Here is a 16,383-nt window from a genome sequence, read left to right on the forward strand (position 1 = left end):
TCAGGTCTGCACCAGCCCTGAGCCTAGCAGAAAAACCTGACTCTGTGGGGAGGGGTGAAATAACAGGAGATTAGCATCTAACTTGGCAACCCAGTGGGAGACTGCAGGAGAATTGGAGCCCACACTGAGGGCAGCAGAGATTCCCTGTGTGGTCCTTGGGAAAGAGCTTCCGATCTCTGGCTCCTGTGGGTATATCATTTGCCTGCTAACTACCTCCAATTACGTTCAGCTGTGCGGAATTACTTCCCTTTTAAATCAAAAAAAGAAAGAGAGATTTACCACACCTAACCTGGGAGTGTCATCCTTGACACACCCTCAACCCTGAGGAACCAAACACAGCTCTCAGGCCACACTCATCTCAAGCCTCTAAGGCTCCACTGAAAGCAGACAGTCCACTTAATATAGAGCCATAGTGTAACAAGAAAAAACACCACAGTGAAGAAACTAAATATCTCCAACATGCCAAACAACAAACGCAAAAACCAAGCTAACAAGAACAAGGAAGAAACTATGACGCCCCCAAATGAAAAAGACACCCCAATTCAAGATTATGAAGATGATGAGATCGAAGAAATGCAAGAAGCAGATCTCAAAAAATTGATAAGAACATTAAGAAGTTCTCAAAAACAAATTCTTGAACTACAGAAATCCTTCATGGACAAGATAGAAAATCTCTCTCGTGAAAGTGAAATATTAAGGAGGAATCAAAATGAAATGAAACAACTAGTGGAACAAGAAACTCTGATAGTGACTAGAAATCATAATGAAATGAAGAGTTCAATAGATCAAATGACAAACACATTAGAGAGCCTTAAAAACAGAATGGGCAAAGCAGAAGAGAGAATATCAGACTTAGAAGACAGAGAACAGGAAAGGAAACAGGCAAACCAAAGAAAAGAAGAAGAAATTAGAAATCTAAAAAATATTGTCAGGAATTTACAGGATACTATTAAAAAACCCAACATTCGGGTTCTAGGAGTTCCTGAAGGCATGGAGAGGGAGAAAGGATTAGAAGGCCTTTTTAGTGAGATACTAGCAGAAAATTTCCCAGGTTTGGAGAAGGACAGAGGCATCTTAGTACAGGAAGCTTATAGAACCCCTAATAAACATGACCAAAAGAGATCCTCACCACGACATGTTGTAATCAAACTCACCACAGTGAAACATAAAGAAAAGATCCTAAAAGGTGCAAGAGAGAAACGTCGGATCACTCTTAGAGGATCTCCAATTAGACTCACAGCAGACTTCTCATCAGAAACCCTACAAGCTAGAAGGGAATGGCGAGACATAGCCCAGGTACTAAGAGAGAAAAACTGCCAGCCCAGAATACTATATCCTGCAAAGCTCTCATTTGTGAATGAAGGTGAAATTAAGACTTTTCACAGCAAACAGAAACTGAAAGAATTTGTTGCCACTCATCCTGCCCTGCAAAAGATGCTTAAAGATGTGTTACACACAGAAACACAGAAACATGGTCACCAATATGAAAGAAGGTAAAGGAAGGAAACCTCACAGCAAAAGATCACAGGAAGCTCAATTTCTCTTTGACATAGAATTAAACTCTGATGCTCTGTTAAAGCAATGTGTTAAAGTAATCTAATATGTTCTCTTGATGTCTGTCAAATTCTAATTGTTCAAAAACAGCTGAATTTTTATTAAGAGCTATGGGTTATTTAAATATGTGCTTTTATCAAAAATTTGAATATCTGCTGCTCATAAAACTAAAGCGTTGTTGGTTCTGTGTTTAGCTGTCCTCCTATAGGTTCCTATGGACTTTTTCCAGCCACTTTTATTGTATTCAGTACTTTGGGATGGCTCTGTAAACAGATGAAGCCAATAATGTATTAACAGTACCAACTGAGAGAAAGTATGGTTAACTGAGGTTACTAAAAACAAAAAGCAATTCAAATCAATTGGCAATCTACAAAAAGAGTTAAAGATTTTAAAAGCTATTATTAAAATTGATGTATTGGTCTATTATGCTATATTATATGTGTGTACATATTGTATGTCCACATGGGGAAATTTTATTAAGAGTTTTATTTTAAATGGCTTATAGATAAGATTGTCCATAAATTTAAGCTGCTAAAATCAATCAAAGATACATTTTAATTTGTGGGACCTGAATCTGTGTATCATATGTTTTAGACTTGTTGGTAGAAAGAAACTAAAAACATTTTAGATGGTTGTGCTTAAGTTTACTGGCTAAACAAACTACACCATGTTAGATATTTAAGAGGTGTTTTCAAATACATGATTCTTAAAATTTATAGAAGGCATTGGACCTGGTAAATGTTTTCTTAAGTTGTTATCTAATGGTTGAAACGGTTTGCTAAGTATTCATGTGATATTGCTATTGTCAGCAAGCGATCTAGGACTTGCTCCCTCATTTCTCTATTCTAAGCCCAACTTGTTCTTTCATTTCTCTATTCTCTTCAAGGTAGGAAACTAATTCTATTATGAAGGAATCTGTAGGATGCACAATTTAATCTTTAGACCTTATAAAAGAGATGGCTAACATTTTTCTGCAATAACATAGCCAAAATAAGAACTCAAATAATAATCTCATAGCTAGATTCACTTCGCCATCAGCGAAGTATACAGTAAGTAGAAAAAACCTCCCTTTCAGACCAAAGGGAAAGAAAGTTTTAAAGTGAGAATATAATTTTCCTCATGGGCATTGTCTACCTTAGAAAAACTACTACAGAACATGCCTGTGACTATAGACTTGTAGTTCAGGCCACCGAAGATTAGAGATGGGAAACGGGCACTCCCCTGACTTGCATCCTCTGGTCTGCTTTAACACAAACCAGGAGGAAAAGAAAGCTCGGCATCAGAAGCAATGGGTGGTAGGCCTATTAATGGCTGATCTGTACAGTGATCTGCCCTCAAGGAGACCCAACAGGCCAGTCCACTGCAGTGGCTTTCAAAGTGGTAAGCCTGGGCTTCAGCAGAAGTCAGCTTGTGAAGAGCCCTGGCAGCTCTGCCAAGAGTTGGATCACTGGAAATGGACCTGCCCTGGAGTCGAAGGATGCCCAGGTCAGAGCCACAGATCTTATTGGCTCTAAGCTGAAAAGCCCTTCACTCAGCCCAACTTCCAAAGTGACCACTGCAGCTGAGGGGATGGTCAAGTAGGGTCAGCAACATTGCAGGCAGAACTGTAAATTTCTTGTTAGAGATGCCACCTGCCTTTACCTGGCCAGCTCTCCTCCCAGGCCAGCCAAGTAATGAAAGTCAACAGAGTGCCTTCCCCTAGGAGGTTCACACCTCCCTTAGGATATACCCCATGTGAAGAGATAGATAGGTCTGGGCCTCTGAATTTACAAGGCCTAAAGCCCACCAGATTATTATCAAGCCCCTTCTATCAGGTTCTATTTGCCTCTCAATCAGAAAACTTAATTGTAGCTTAGACAGCACCTTTCTTAGCTCCTCTAATAATGACTCTGTCCTTTGTTCTAGGCCCTGTCTAGTGCACTTGGGCCTCATTCCTTTGTAATCATAACCTCTACTCTACCACCAATGGCTCTACTCCCAACATGTGTGTACTGATGGTCCTCTTCCCCACTTAATGCTGTATAATTGTTCAAACCTGGTAAATGCCACTCTTAGGATCATTGGTTACTATCCTCATTCTGTCTTTTATGACCTTGTCTAAATATGATCAGAGTCGGCAAACTTGGAAGGCTTCCATAGCCTTGGCAACTCAGCCTAGGATGGTTACTGGCGCCATAAACTAGAGTGTCAATTTGTTGGGTCAACAACAGGAGCCACTGTGCACTTGCTCCTCATGTGGGATCTCTGTCCTTAATGTGCTGTACATTGTGATTTAATGCTATAACTAGTACTCAAACAGTATGTTTCACTTTGTGTTTCTATGTGGGTGCAAACTGTTGAAATCTTTATACTAAATTGATCTTCTGTATATAAAGAGAATTGAAAATGAATCTTGATGCAAATGGAAGGGGAGAGGGAGCGGGAGGGGGGAGGGTTGCGGGTGGGAGGGAAGTTATTGGGGGGGGAAGCCATTGTAATCCATAAGCTGTACACTGGAAATTTATATTCATTAAATAAAAGTTAAAAAAAAAATAAATAAATAAAAATAAAAAACAAAACAAAAACAAAAACACGGATTCTGGTTCTAAATAGAGAGAAAATACTATGTCATTTAAAGGTCTATCAGGGGTTGGCACTGTGGTGCAGTGGGCTAAACCTCTGCCTGCGGCACCAGAGTTTCATATGGGCGCTAGTTCAAGTCCTGGCTACTCCTCTTCTGATTCAGCTCTCTGCTATGGCCTGAGAAAGCAGTAGAAGATGGCCCAAGTGCTTGGGCCCCTACGTCCAAATGGGAGAACCAGAAGAAGCGTTGGCTCCTGGCTTCAAATTGGCTCAGCTCCAGCTGTTGCAGCCATCTGGGGAGTGAACCAGTGGATGGAAGATCTATCTGTCTTTCCCTTTTTCTGTCTGTAATTCTACCTTCTAAATCAATACATTAAAAAAGTCTATCAGAACCCCTCACCACAGTCTAGGATTAGATTGTATTAAATTATATAAACTTTAGATTAATTTCTCTTCTGGAAGACACTGAGAAATCATTTGTTTGCTAATATTTTGAAGGCCATTGAGTATTTATCTCTAAATATAAAATTATATGCAAAGTTTATATATATAAAATTCAGATATAACAGAAAATTAAATACTGTTATAATTAGAAAAAAATTACGGATATTGAAATCCTATTATCATGTCTTCTATTTCCCCAATAACCTTTGCCACCGTGATCTACATATGTTTTCCTCAATGTTACCTAACTGGAGTTCAGTTTCAGGATTTTTCATAGTAAGAATCACCAAAACTTTAATAAGAGTTACATTTCCCACTTGAGACATTTTGTTCTCTATAAGTGACAATTCATGCACAGATCCAAATACTAGAACATACATTTGTAGATCTTTACAAGAGGAAATTAATCTTCCAGTTTATTTTCTAGAAGAGTTTTGGCTATCAATTGTTTTTTGTGTTTTGGGATTTCATACAAGTTTTAAAATATTAAAGAAGACTATTAAAGTAGTGAAGAAAAAGGAGAGTCCAGATAGACACTGTAAAGTCAGGGATTTGGATCAAATGACTCATGTGGTTAAGAACGGGTATGCAGAGACTTGATCGTCTTATCTGTTACTCTTCACAAAACGGAATCAGAGTCCACAGAGGTAAAGCAAGGGGATACAAACAGAAAGAAAAGAGTATATATAATTATTTGGGAAGTATCAGAAGAGAGATCAGGAAGAGAAAAGGTAAGTAAAGAAATCACACACACACACACAGAGTCTATTTCCAGTGTCTTTATATTGTTGCCAGTAGATTAGCAAACATTTCTAGAACTATAGCTATTATACTTCAGATAGAGTATAAAATGGCTAGATCAATTCTTATAGAATTTAACTAGATTAAAGATCCATGTAATTTTACTTAGAGAAGAAAAGGGGAAAAAAGTATTTGCACTTACACAAGATTGATTAATCCGAGGATGCCCATACCTCTGAAGTCTGTTTTGGGATCATCACCCTGGAAACCAATGTCAGCCCACTGTTTGGAGATTCTAGCCTTCAACTTTTTTGTGGGCATCAGCAGATTCCAAAGCTGTAAAAACATACTTCCATATTACAACTAATAGTCACGTTCTTATTAACCAAGACATTTTCCTGACCATCACTCATACAGCTACTAACTGAATGCCTTCGGTTAAACAACTTTTGTAGACAAATCATAGGTTCAACAGAGATTACATTTAGAAATCTTTTGGGGCTGGCGCTGTGGTGTAGCGGGTAAAGCTGCTGCCTGCACCCATATGGGCACCGGTTCTAGTCCTGGCAGCTCCTCTTCTGATCCAGTTCTCTGTTATGGCCTGGGAAAGCAGTAGAAGATGGTCCAAGTCCTTAGGCCCCTGCACCGACGTGGGAGACCCAGAAGAAGCTCCTGGCTCCTGGCTTTGGGTCGGTGCAACTCTGGCCATTGCGGCCATTTGGGGAGTTAATCAGTGGATGGAAGACCCCTTTCTCTCTGGCTCTCCTCTTTCTGTGTAACTCTGACTTTCAAGTAAATAAATAAATCTTAAAAAAAAAAAAAATCTTTTCTACTACCCTAAAAAAGAAAGCACATGTATCCCAATTTAAAAGATTGATATAAAGAACAGCTCTTTTTAAAAGGTTACAAATAATACACAGAAATCTAAAACAATTAGACGCCTTTATTTACTAGTTCATACACAGATACCATACCCAGCAGCTGCCTGCTTGAGAAAAAACCATTTTATGCACTAGGGCCTTGATTCAGAATTCTATATAAATTGGCTCTATCATATGGTAGGTGATTAACTCCTGATCAGAAGGAAAACATGAAGAAAAAAAAGGGATGACGATGAAATGATGCTGCTAATATTCCAAACTATATGATCAGTATTTCACAAGTTTTGTTTTAAAAGAAAAAATAACTTGGTTTTAAATAATCTTTAAGAGTAAGGATTTAAGAATATAAAATATTAGATACCAACAAACTAATCAATGTAAAAGAAAGAAAACAGTCATTTTTTAAATTCAATAAACACAAGCCATCAGACAAAAAGACTTATAGAAGTTAAAAAAAGCTGGTGAAAGTTTGCAAAATAGAAATACTTGCATTTTTTCCCATTTCACTACCAATTGAGGCATTGTTGAGTAAAAGACTCCTAAACAAAGGAGTATCTTGTTATCAAAAATAAAATGTGAAAACTTGTAACCTTGCTTTAACAGGGTCAGGTCTCTGGCTCTGAAGCTAAATCTGGGCCGAACTTTTATTACCAACACAGTGATTTGCTCATATTAGCATTTCCCAATGAACTCAGGAGAGTTTGTTTGCCAATGATAAGGCCTCAGCGATGTGGTAAGAGCTATAGCACAAAGCCACTGTCCTCAAACTTTGATTTTTTAATCAAATTTCTGCCCTGCACCCTTGGAGATTCTGATTGCATGAGGGTAAGGTGGAACCCTGGACTCTAAGTACTAACCACTGGCTGACCTGAGCGAAGGTGCTCCTTGGAGCACTTACAGCAACAGCCTCCTTACCCAGGGAGAGGGCTGAACATGGCAGTGGGTGGGTAACTCACTGCCAGCCATGGGCTCTCACGAAGGTAGAAATCCCCTTGACTAGAAGGCTAGCACTTGTATCTTACCCCTTCAAAAGGGAAGGACTTGTGCTGAAAAAGTCTGAAGGGAAAAATGACAAAGATGAGGACAGAAACAGCAGTGAATCCTTGGTGAGTGCCACACTATCTTTTTAAAAATGTTTTAACAAACAATATTTTAAACATTTCATATATAAAAATTCAATACACAAAACTGCTGTTTTATTAATTTCATTTTACAAATTCAAGCTTTATTTTCATTTTACAGGTAATAAAATACCTATTTTGTACTTAGAAAAAGTTATGCTGTTTTAAACCTGAGTCACTTACTGTTACTCAGATAACTACCAGTGTTCCTTTCCACAGTACCTTTAGTTTTAACAAACTGTTAACTCCAGGTGCTTTAACCATTTTAAAATAAAACTAGAATAGGTGCAGAGGATGGGCAGCGACTCAGCTCTCTTCCAGGCTTCCATCCCTGGACCTACAGAGAATCACTTCATCTCTCCTGGGCCTTACAATTCTCATCTATTCTATGAATTCTCATCTATTCATCAATTCTCTAAAACAAAGACCTACCCTAAGTGATCAGTGAAGCTTACTCTGGGTCTAATCCTCCTGAATTAAGCACCTCATTGTCCTTTATGTATTTATATTTCAGAAATAAGAAATTAAAAATGTACACTTCTTTTTCATAATGCTTACATCTGTGGCATTATTTGACAAATGACATTCAGTAAGTCACAAAAGATTCAACATTATACTCTGCACTTGATCTTAGCCAAAAGGCTGAGAAGCGATCAACATAATACTCTGAAAAGGTACCTCCATATTTATAATTTTAAAGCATCCCCAAAAATGTCCAATTTATATGAGTAATTCATACAAAAACCAGGGCAAAAATCTGAAGCTTATGTGCCCATACATTTTGGTTCAATAAAAACCCCTTTTATAAATTTATAACTTATTTCAGATTTTAAAATATTACAACTTATTGGAATATACTTTAATGACACCAGAAAAATATAAAACTGTTGATTATCACCTTTGCACATCAATGAAATCCAACATAACAACATTCTTTTTTTTTTTTTTTTTTTTTTGACAGGCAGAGTGAACAGTGAGAGAGAGACAGAGAGAAGAAAGGTCTTCCTTTTGAAGTTGGTTCACCCTCCAATGGCCGCCGCGGTAGCGCGCTGCGGCCGGCGCACCGCGCTGATCCGATGGCAGGAGCCAGGTGCTTATCCTGGTCTCCCATGGGGTGCAGGGCCCAAGGACTTGGGCCATCCTCCACTGCACTCCCTGGCCACAGCAGAGAGCTGGCCTGGAAGAGGGGCAACCGGGACAGGATCGGTGCCCCGACCGGGACTAGAACCCGGTGTGCCGGCGCCACAAGGCGGAGGATTAGCCTAGTGAGCCGCGGCGCCGGCCAACATAACAACATTCTATAAAAGGCTTAAGAAGCTGGGTAGTTACACAAGCACCTGGAAGTTACACACAGATCTCATTCAGTTCAAGTCTTTTCTAGTGCTCAACAACTCCAAATAAAGAAAACAAAATTTACCTTTAGGAGTAGCTTTTCATGCTGTGCATTATCTGAATCATATGGCCTTTTCCTCACACTTTCTACATCCAAATAGAGTTGTTTATAACCAGTGATCTGAAGTAAGCACGTCTTCATGCATATTTTAAAACTGAAATGATATACAATTATTTTAAAAACCACACATTGTTACCACAATGAAGTAAGGCCTTCTATAGCTTATGATTCATATGCCTATTTAGAAGTCATTTCCTGGTTTTCAGTTTAATACAAGGAGCACCAACAGCCTCAATAAACACAAAATGTTACACCACATATTACACAGGAGATGGAAAAACAGGACCTAGAAAGGGGTCATACATAGTAGGACAGGAACCTTTGCTAGTGTAAGAGTTTGTTCGTTTCATGTTTTCTCTAGGCAGTTCTGTACATTCTCAAATCATTAGTGCCAGCTGTCACCAACAGATCCAAATTTCTCAAATTATGTGAGGGTACTTCCAAAAGTCCATGAAAAGATAAGTTTACTTCAACACAAACAATTTTGAAGTCCATGAATGATGAATATTCAAAAAGTTCCTGGAAATACATGTTCTGAAAAAAGATATATATGGATTTCAAAAAATTTTGAAATAAACTTATCTTTTAATTCGATTTCCCTACAAACTTTCGGAAATGCCCTCATATATAACCAATAGCTACATGACAGGTTATCTCATGTATAAGTTCAATAGCTTATCTTTCCTGAAGAAACATGTTCTTTGTTAATTAATTCTCTAAGTCTACTCATGACTTCACTATTGGTTCCCAAGCTTGAACTCTCCAAGGTCTGTCCTGCCTTTATGCAACAACAATATATCAAAAGGTCCCTGAACCCTTATCCTTTCTGAAATGTCATTCAAAGCCATTTTCACATCACCACTCTGCTGTTTATGGCTTTACCATTTCTCACTTGAATGACTAAGAGCCCCCTGCTTGTTCTGTCTTTATTCCCACTATCATCTTCAAATATCCCCAAATCTTCCTTCCATGTTACTAAACACAAAGCCTATAATGTAGCTTGTTTTGCTTAAGCAACAGAGGGCGGTGGTTAAGACGCCAATTGGGACACCACCACATCTCATACTGGAATGCCTGGATTTGAGTCCACCTCTGCTCCCGATTCCAGCTTCCTGCTAATATATACCCTGGAAGCAGCAGTGATGACTCAAATGTTTGGGTCCTACCATCCACGTGAGAGATCCAGACTGAATTCCTGGCTTCCAACTTCAATCCTCGCCCAGCCCCAGCCATTGCTGGTATTTGTGGAGTGAACAAGTAGATGGAGCTCTCTCTTAATTCATCTCTGTCTCTTGCCTCTCTGCCTCTCAACTTAACAAAAATTTAAAAAAACAGAAGGCAACATATAAATCCCTCAGTATGGCACACAAGACTTGGTGATTTAACAATCTAGAGACCCACTCAATTCTCCAGTCTCTGCTCTGCACATATTCATTGCTCAGACTCCAAAGGACTCCCCATTATCTCCAGACACATAAACATCTCTGTGTCTCTGTGACTTGCTAGCACTCCTCCCCTACCTACTCATCAAAGTCCAACCCAAATCTTCACTGTTTCCTTTTATACCCTTCCCTGTGTCAACTGAAATAAATTGCTCCTTCCTCTGTATTTACATAGAAAATTTTGAATGAGGAAAATAATGCTAAATACTTAATAATGTGAATACCTTGGTCCTGGGAACACAAAATTTCAGTAAGTGCTTCTCTTACAAAATTTGGAATGTGGTAGAGAAAGCACAAGAGTGTTTTGATGGCTAGAGCAGAATGGGTTAAATAGGATGACTGAGAACTCCATAAAGACAGAACAAGGCAACTAACTGAGACTGGAGAAGCCAGAGAGGATGCAAGAAGTCATTCTGAAAGACGAGGAGGACACAATAGCCAAAGTTACTGAATCTCGGGAAAGCAATGTAAGTTAACCTTGAAGAAGGCATTTGGTACAGGGGCAACATTCCTAGAGTGGGAACCAAAATGTGGAGATCTTAGTCCTGCTTCCCTTGCTCACCTCTCTGGCCCATGAGGGTTCATCTACGTGAAGTGAGGGGACTGAATTAGCTCTCTCCACAAAACCTTCAGCTCTACAGTTCTGCAACTGGGTATGAGCTCCACAGCACAGGCTATAATTGCGTGATCAAAAACAACAATGTAAAAAGCACACCTGACATCCTTCTCAGGGTTAATATTCTTTTCCTTCATTATATCTTCTACACATTTGTCCACTTCACTCTCAACAACATGTGTCGCCTTCTGCAGAACCTATTTATGTGAAAGAGAGATGAATGAGAAAAACTTATAGCCAAAAAAGAAGGAAGTTTTGAGGTAATCAAGTGTAGAAAGTAGGTTCTAAAATGCAAAGGGACACCGAATTTGCTTCAAATGTTTTTCTAGAATTAAAACTACATATTTATATTGTTCTCTGCTTTTGTTTTTTTTTTAACAAAAGAGAAGCAGCACGATGTATCCAATGAAGGGTTCCTTTTCTGAGTAAGAATAAACAGGCTCTCAGCAGATGAGTTCTTAGCAAATGAGCTGTCACCATAGTGTGCATATGAAGTAGATATTGTCTATAAAATTTAAAAATTACATTGTGAAATGTGTACAAAATATTTAAAGCAGAAGTTGAACGTAAGTTTAGAAGCAGTTGCCTGACCTAAGCAGTTAACATACCAGGTTGGGATGGCTGCATCCCACATCAGAGGGCCTGGGTTCAAGTTCCAGCTCTGAATCTGATGTCAACTTCCTATTAATACAGATCCTAGAAGGCAGCAGGTGATGGCTCAAGTGGTTGAATCCCTGCCACCTACATGGGAATCCTGGATTGAATTCCAGTCTCCCAGCTTCAGATGGGGGAGTGAAATCAGGGATGAGAGTTTACTGTCTCTTAAATAAATAAAGTTTTAAAACTTAATGCATAAGAAATCCTAGAAGAAAACTCAAACCACCAGAGATTATCTCTGGCAACAAATTTACATTGTCAAAAATAAAATTAGGTCTAAAAAAAATATTAGTTTATTGTACCTACAGAATAGCTCACAAACTGGAAACAGTAAGAAGTTTGCTTTAAAGCAGTCCCAGCACAGCTTAGAAAGCATAATAGAGAAAGTATTTGATTTTGTTAGTGGTTGGCTGCTATATACAGTAACATTCTTTTTATGGCAAGCAAATTTGTTTAAGCTGATTAATCTATAAATGATTGGTTTAATTTCATCAAAATCATGCTGGCAAAGACGTAAAGCTTATGTTTTGCTTTTCATTTATGACTAGAGCTAGCATTTTGAGGAAATCAGAGTAACAGAAGTTTTATCACCTTAAGGTTGTACTTGGGGTATGTCTTAACTATGCCCTTTCCAGTTTTTCTTTAACAGCCTATATCTTCCAGTATTTTTTCTATACACCCAAAGCAGATTTCTCTAATAAAACATCCTATACATATAAAACATTCACTGGATCTTTTCTTTCAACAAACAAGCAAGTTCAGGCCTTTCTTACCCTTAAAAAGTTTCTTTGACTCTTATGTCTCTCTAGGCTTCCATCTTTGGTACGCTTCAGACCGCAGGCAAAACACTGCAGTCACATGGGGAACTGTATCTTTCATCTGAAATGCTCCTTTCCTCAGTCTCAAAACACAGCAGGGCTTCCCATCATTCTTTTCAAGTGGCAGTAACCTCTCCACGCTTGGGATCCCCATCACGACTTGTCTGCAGCAGTTTTGTGACTCCTACTGCTTTCTTTATTACACTTATTTTTGTATATCAAGTGAATAATTCCTTGAGGACAGAGATTATATCCAGTGCATTTTCCCTATCTTGCATATAACAGGTAATTGTTGAATAATCACTGAACAAATGGAGATATCTAGCAGGTGAAAACCCTGAGATAGGCAGCTATTTCAGGAAAGATACATAAAGCAATGCACAAAGTTATTGAAGAGCAAGGAAAACAGAGACTCCCAAGAAAAGAATTAAAAGGTAAGAAGAAAATGATTAGATTCTCTCAATCAGACCACATACAAATATAGTCAACAAGATTTCCTTTGTCAATTCCTAGGGTAAAACAATTACAGGAAAAGTCTTGAGGCTTAAATACTAACTTTAACAATGGGTAGAAACTATTTGCATGTACTACAAACTCCAAACACATTAAAAATCCAACTGTCACCTCCTCTATGAAGCCTTCCTCCACCCTGGAGCGATTCACTCTTTTTATAACTCATTAGACAGCACTTACGATTCTTTATTTTGTTTACTTTTCTATGTTCTCTGTCAGGATTTTTCTTATTTATTCTTATATCATGAGCTGCTAGCATAGTATATGTCACTGATTAGACATTTAAAATGCTGTTTAATTCCTACGAATGACTAATTTATTAAATTAGCTTGCCCAAAGCATACATAAACTTACAGGCAGAGTTAAGACTAGAAACCTTGTCTAGTTGGCAACACTCTTTCCCCTATACTCTATCCATTACATTTTTTATAAATTTGAGGTATAATGTATACATATTGAAAAAACTGAGGAATAATATAAATACAGATGTTAAACAGTTTGATCAGTTTTGACAAACGAATATATTCAAGTAATCCACAAATCCATCAAGATACAGAATATTTCTGCCAAACCAGAAGATTTTGTCTATCCTTTCCCAATTAATCTTCCAGCACCTTTTATTCAAAAAAAACCTTTCCTCTTCTCATTGAATTGCTTTGGCATCTTGTCAAAAATTATATGACATCTTATGTGTGGTCTATATCTGGCCCTTCATCTGTTACAGTCACCGATTTGTCTAGAAAGTCTTTAGGTCAAGTACTGTAAATCCTCTTAGGAGATTATTTGGACAATGTCTTTTCCATTTTGGCATAAGCTTTAAAATGTGTTTGATAATTACTCTGAAAGTTGCTTGCTGGGATTTTGATCAGAATTGCACTAAATTCTTATGTCATTCTGGGAATTCACATCTTAATTTCACTGATTTTTTAAGTGATGACACTGTGTACTTTTCCATTTTAATGTTTCTCAGCAACTCTCTCCAGGTTTAGTGCACAAGTCTTCCACCTCTTTCATTAAATTTATCATTGAGTATTTTATGTTTCTGGATACTCTTGTAGGTGGTATTGTCCTTTTTTAAAAAATTTTTTACTTTATTTGCCAAAAGGTTATTGCTAACATATAGAAGTATACTATGTCCTGCAATACTGATAAATTCATTAGTAATTCCAATGGTTTTTGTAGAAACTTCAGGATTTTCTACATTCACAAACTATATCATCTGTTAAGATTTTTTTTTAATATAAGCAGGGAAATAGTCCACTCTTCCTATTAAGATGTTTTACCATCTTTCTCTCCAATCATTATGTCTTCTATTTCCTTTTCTTGCCTTACTACACTACCTAGGACTACCAGCACAATGCTGATTAAAAGCAGAGACACTAAACCTATTTGTCTCGTTCCCAATTAAATGTGGACAGCATTCAACATTTCAGTGTTGTATTTCAAGTTAACTGCAGGTTATTTCATAGGCTGCTTTTAACCGATTGAGGAAATTTCTTCTATTCCCAATACCTAAGAGTTTAAAAAATCATGAATGGGTATACAATTCTGTCAGAACAAGTTTTCAGTATATATTGAAATGATCCTATTTTTCTAATTTACTCTGTTCATGTGGTTAACTGTATTCAACGATTTTGAAAACTCAATCATGATGTATTATCCTTTTTATGTACTACTAGAATCAATCTGTTAATGTTTTAATTTTTAAGAAAAAACTATTTATTTGAAAGGCAGAGTTACAGAGTTAAGGAGGGAGGCTGGGAGACAGAGACAGACATATCAACTTTCCATCTGTGGTTCACTCCCCAAATGGCCACAATGGTTGGTTTGGGCCAGAACAAAGCCAGGAGCCTCAAATCCCATCTGGGTCTCCCACGTGGGTGTCAGAGGGTCTGTGTACTTTGGCCATCATTCACTACCTTCCCAGGCATATTAGCAGGAAGCTGGTTGGAAGTAGAGCAGCTAGGACATAAAACTGGAGCTCATATGGGATGCTGGCATCATTGTACCACAACGCCAAGCCCAATCTGCTGTTTTAAGGACTTCTGCACCTATATTCATGAAGGATACTGTATTGGAATTTTTTATTATATTGTCCCTAGCAGGTATGTGATATCACAATTATTTTATAGTAGCCTTACAAATTTGTCTCTTTCTACTACATTTTCTAGAATTTAACATAAGTGATATGTTTTCATCTTCCTTTAATGCTTTGTAAGAGTTTACTAATGAAGTCAAGATTGGACATTAGTTCAAAAATTTTAAACTACTGATTCCATTTATTAAGTATATGGCTATTTGGATGAGTTTTTGTGTGTGTTAGCTTTGAGAAATTGTGTTTTCAAGAACTTTCTCCATTTCCTCTAGTCTACAGAATTTACTGACATAAAGTTGCTCACAGTTCTCCTTATTTGAGTTTTAATGATTACAGCTGTGGTGAGGCCCCTTCTGTCATGCTTGATATCAGTAACCTGGATTTCCTCTCTTGCTTGATCAGTGATGACGAGTGATGATCAGTAGTGATTAATACTATTAATCTGTTCAAACAATCAACATTTGAGTTTGCTGAACACTTCTACTTTTGCACATTTACTATTTCATTGAGTTTTTTTAAATCTCATTTATATAATATCTTTGCGTTTACTGATTTTGGGCTTAACTTGCTGTCTTATAGCTTTATAAAAGAATGCAGATTTTATAAAATAATTCAGAGTGAAAAGGTAAACCACAGAACCAGAAAGCTATTTGGCAGAAACTCTGATACATGATTCATATACAACTTTTATTAAATCAGTAAGAACTGATGAACAAACCAATTAAAAATATGGGCAGAGTCTTAAATAGGTACTTCACAAAAGAAAACACTCAAACAGCCAATAAACAAATAAATAAGTGCTCGTTCTTATCAGTTAACAAGGAAACACAAATGAAAGTCACACTAACATATCACTACATATTCATCGGTAGAGTTTAAAAAATTATTTTTTCGTGATTTTAGGCCTGTCAATCTTGGGCTTTTTAATGTTTTGGTTACGTCTTTGATTCCGCATCAAACACAAAATTAAAGACTAGATAAGAGAAATATTATTCATTAAACATTTTCTAAGTTCTCAGAAAATGCAACTATTTTGAAAAGTTTTTACTGGAATACAGGCAAGCTCTTCAAAAAAGTTCATGAAAAAATGGAATTAAAAGGTAAAGTTTACTTGGTGGCAAAAAATTCTGAAATTAACGCATAGTTTTTTGGGTTTTTTTTGTTTGTTTGTTTAAACACATTTCATGAACTTTTGAGGACTTCTCATATAATATGTAAATAACTGATTCAGGCAATGATTCTAAACTGCTTTAAGGAACTCCAGAGATTTTAACGGTTTAAGTTTCTTTTTGTATTTCCCTTTTGACCTGTTGATTACTTAGATGTTTAATTTCTAGATATTTGTGGATTTCCTAAGTGTCATATTTTTCTTATATCTAATTTAGCACTGCTGGGGCAAAAATATCCTCTTTGTAAGTTCAATACTCTGAAAATTATTGAGATTTAAAGACTCAGCATACATAACATCTATGTGAATGTTCCACAT

The 16,383-nt window shown here is 37.3% G+C and overlaps 1 protein-coding gene across 3 annotated transcripts in view; it reads right to left on the reverse strand.

Moving 5' to 3' along the window:
* Positions 1–16,383, reverse strand: part of ELMOD2 (ELMO domain containing 2) — a 34,482-nt gene that overhangs the window by 8,582 nt on the left and 9,517 nt on the right. For all 3 annotated transcript variants that reach the window (XM_062199581.1, XM_062199579.1, XM_062199578.1), the window contains exons 4-6: positions 10,914–11,011; positions 8,721–8,850; positions 5,504–5,637 (exon numbers count right to left, since the gene is read on the reverse strand). In XM_062199581.1, the coding sequence (XP_062055565.1) occupies positions 5,504–5,637; positions 8,721–8,850; positions 10,914–11,011 (362 nt within the window). The remainder of the gene's footprint in view (positions 1–5,503; positions 5,638–8,720; positions 8,851–10,913; positions 11,012–16,383) is intronic.

The sequence above is a fragment of the Lepus europaeus genome, chromosome 8, assembly GCF_033115175.1.
Source record: "Lepus europaeus isolate LE1 chromosome 8, mLepTim1.pri, whole genome shotgun sequence".
Taxonomy (NCBI): Eukaryota; Metazoa; Chordata; class Mammalia; order Lagomorpha; family Leporidae; genus Lepus; species Lepus europaeus.